The following is a 3,227-nucleotide window of genomic DNA, read 5'->3' as shown; positions in this document are numbered from 1 at the left end:
CGCTCTGTCACCCAGGCTGGAGTGCAGTGGCATGATCTCAGCTCACTGCAAGCTCTGTCTCCTGGGTTCGAGCAATTCTCCTGCCTCAGCCTCCCAAGTAGCTGGGATTACAGGTGCCCACCACCATGCCCGGCTAATTTTTTTTTTTTTTTTTTTTTTTTGGATTTTTCGTAGAGACGGGGTTTCACCATATTGGCCAGGCTGGTCTCAAACTCCTGACATTGTGATCCACCTGCCTGGGCCTCCCAAAGTTCTGGGATTACAGGCATGAGCCACCGCGCCCAGCCAGCTTATTGTTTTTAATGTCATGGTCTTCATCTCCCGTGTTGGTTTCCCTAAATTGTTGGTGTTTGTCTTAGAGGTCCAGAGATAAGGGGTTGTTTCCCTGCCTATGGTGTTATTTATTGGGAGGTGCGTGATGGTGGCAAAGTCAAGAAGTTACTGTGTTCTGTTCCCCCAGCACTGAGGCAAAGTCTCTTGTATTTTCCCATGGTGAAACCCCATCTCTACTAAAAATGCAAAAATTAGCCAGACATGGTGGCGGGCATCTGTAATCCCAACTACTTGGGAGGCTGAGGCAGGAGAATCACTTTAACCCAGTGGGTGGAGGTTGCAGTGAGCTAAGACCACGCCACTTCACTCCAGCCTGGGTGAAAGTGCGAAACTCCGTCTCAATAAAAATAAAAACAAAAAGAATAAGCCACTGCTCACTTTGGCAGCACGTGTACTAGAATTGGAATGATACAGACAAGGTTAACATGGGCCCTGAGAAATTAAAAGCATTGAAAAACAAAGCAACGATAAACCAACAAACTCAAGTGACCTTTTTTTTTTTTTAGTGGTTGGAGAGATGGATTTAACAGAGGGAGAGCAAAAGCGGATGGTCCAACAGTGAGCACAGAGGCTAAACTCCCCTGCCTGCCAAGCAAGGCACCTAGGTATGAAAGTTAAGTGAGGCCAGGCACGGTGGCTCATGCCTGTAATCCCAGCACTTTGGGAGGCTGAGGCAGGCGGATCATTTGAGGTCAGGAGTTCGAGACCAGCCTGACCAACATGGTGAAACCCTGTCTCTACTAAAAATACAAAAATTAGCCGGGCGTGGTGGCGGGCACCTATAATTCCAGATACTCAGGAGGCTAAGACAGGAAGGAGAATTGCTTGAACCCAGGAGGCAGAGGTTGCAGTGAGCTGAGATTGTGCCGCTGCACTCCAGCCTGGGCGACAGAGCGAGACTCCATCTCTGAATGAATGAATGAATGAATCAATCAATCAATCAATCAATCAATATAATTTTTAAAAATAGAAATAAAGGAATAACCTACAGATTACCAATCAATCAATCAATATAATTTTTAAAAATAGAAATAAAGGAATAACCTACAGATTACCAAGAGGACAGACAGAAAGCCCCTGAAAGCATAAGCAGTCGACCAGTTAAGGTCTGTTATTCTTTGGTAACATGGAACTCTCAAAACTAGAAAACAAGCCAGCAGAGACATCTCAGAATGGCAGGGGTCCTTGGTCTAAGACCCTAACTCATGGGTCAACCTTCTAACTCAGTACTTCTCAACTGGGAGCAGCCGGCAATGCCTGGAGACATCTTGGTGGTCACACCTGGGGCGGAAGTGTTACTGGCATCGGTGGGCAGAGGCCAGGGATGCTACTCACTATCCCACAGTGCACTGCACAGCCCCCACAGACCCATCAATAATAGTGCTGAGGTTAGCCATGTGCCCATCTGTGAAGCAATCACTGAGAATCTGAAAAACTCTGGACTGAAAAAACTCTAGACTCTGAGTCCTGCCATTACCAAGACGTGTTTTTCCAAAGCCACATCTGGTGATGTGTTTGCATGGGGCCATCCATACTCTCTACCCCTTTCAGGACCTTCCTCCAAAATTGTCCACAAGGAAAGAGTTGACCATGAGTCCCAGATTCTAAAATGGAAGCCTAGCTAAGTGACTTGGGACAAGTCACTTGGAGCCTCAGTTTCCCTGCCTGACAAGGGGGTCACTGCATCCACTGGGCCCCTTCACATACCAGGCAGGAAGGGAGTTCCCAGACCTGGAGAAGTCAGGAAATGAACACGATCCAGGCCTGGGGAACCGAACTAAGCTATGAGCTCAAGCACATCTCCACCAGGGATGGCAACCTAGTGGCCACTACCCCAGAGACCCCAGTGGGGAGGACACCCCACACCCACGAAAGGACGCTGCCTGTTTACTTGTCCAGCAGGGCACCTTCCTATAACAGCACCCACCTTTCCCCTGGGAAACTACTCATCTTCTTCTCCCACCACCCACATGGCTGTCCCTCCACTTCCCAGGGCCACAGACTGAGCGCACAGCATGGGGCTGTCCAAGCAGCTTCTCAGTGATTGGTTCACAAATGGGCATTCAACCAATCCCAGCCAATGAGGACTAACCCAGAATGTCGGCTGAAGTACTGGGAAAAAGAAACTCTCGGCCAGGCACAGTGGCGCACGCCTGTAATCACAGCTACTTGGGAGGCTGAGGCAGGAGAATCACTTGAACCCAGGAGACGGAGGCTGCAGTGAGCCGAGATCACGCCATTGCTTTCCAGCCTGGGTGACAGAATGAAAGACTCCATTTCAAAAAAAAAAAAAAAAAGAGAAACTCTCCTTCAGCCAGGGTGGCACAGCCAGCAGGAAGCAAGGTTGGAGAATATAAGCCTGGCACTGTTGGTGGAGGGGACAGTCACCCTAAGAGTGACACCAATCCAGAGGAAGGCAGAATTTAGAGGGAAAAAAACAGATGCCCCAAAACACCCTTTGACCCCTGGATCCAGTGATGCCTGAAACAACTCCCAGTCCTGTCTTTTTCCACTGAGATTGCCATTCTCTGCTTCAGCCTGTTTTGAGTTGGGCTTCTGTCCCTCAGAACCAGAGCAGCCCACGGGCTGCAGCCGCACCTACCTCTGGAGTGTGAGCTTCAAGTCCTTGAGGTGCTTCTTCTGCTTACTGATGGAACTGCTACACAGCGTCTGCAGCGCAGCCAGCTCCTCCAGCTTCTGCTTGTAGATCCTGTGCGTCTCCTGGAGGACAGGGGACCCCGGGGGAAGGTGTGCGGGAGAATGTGAACAGGTCATTTTCTTTTCTTTTTGACAGAGTCTCGCTCTGTCACCCAGGCTGGAGTGCAGTGGCATGATCTCAGCTCACTGCAAGCTCTGTCTCCTGGGTTCGAGCAATTCTCCTGCCTCAGCCTCCC

The 3,227-nt window shown here is 49.8% G+C and overlaps 1 protein-coding gene across 1 annotated transcript in view; it reads right to left on the bottom strand.

Moving 5' to 3' along the window:
• TMEM120B (transmembrane protein 120B) overlaps positions 1–3,227 on the bottom strand; it is a 77,722-nt gene that overhangs the window by 66,140 nt on the left and 8,355 nt on the right. Inside the window, exon 2 of the mRNA XM_011964554.1 lies at positions 2,936–3,054. Coding sequence (XP_011819944.1) covers positions 2,936–3,054 — 119 coding nt within the window. The remainder of the gene's footprint in view (positions 1–2,935; positions 3,055–3,227) is intronic.

Source organism: Mandrillus leucophaeus, unplaced genomic scaffold, assembly GCF_000951045.1.
Source record: "Mandrillus leucophaeus isolate KB7577 unplaced genomic scaffold, Mleu.le_1.0 Scaffold7, whole genome shotgun sequence".
Taxonomy (NCBI): Eukaryota; Metazoa; Chordata; class Mammalia; order Primates; family Cercopithecidae; genus Mandrillus; species Mandrillus leucophaeus.
This window is presented reverse-complemented; position numbering and strand designations above follow the sequence as displayed.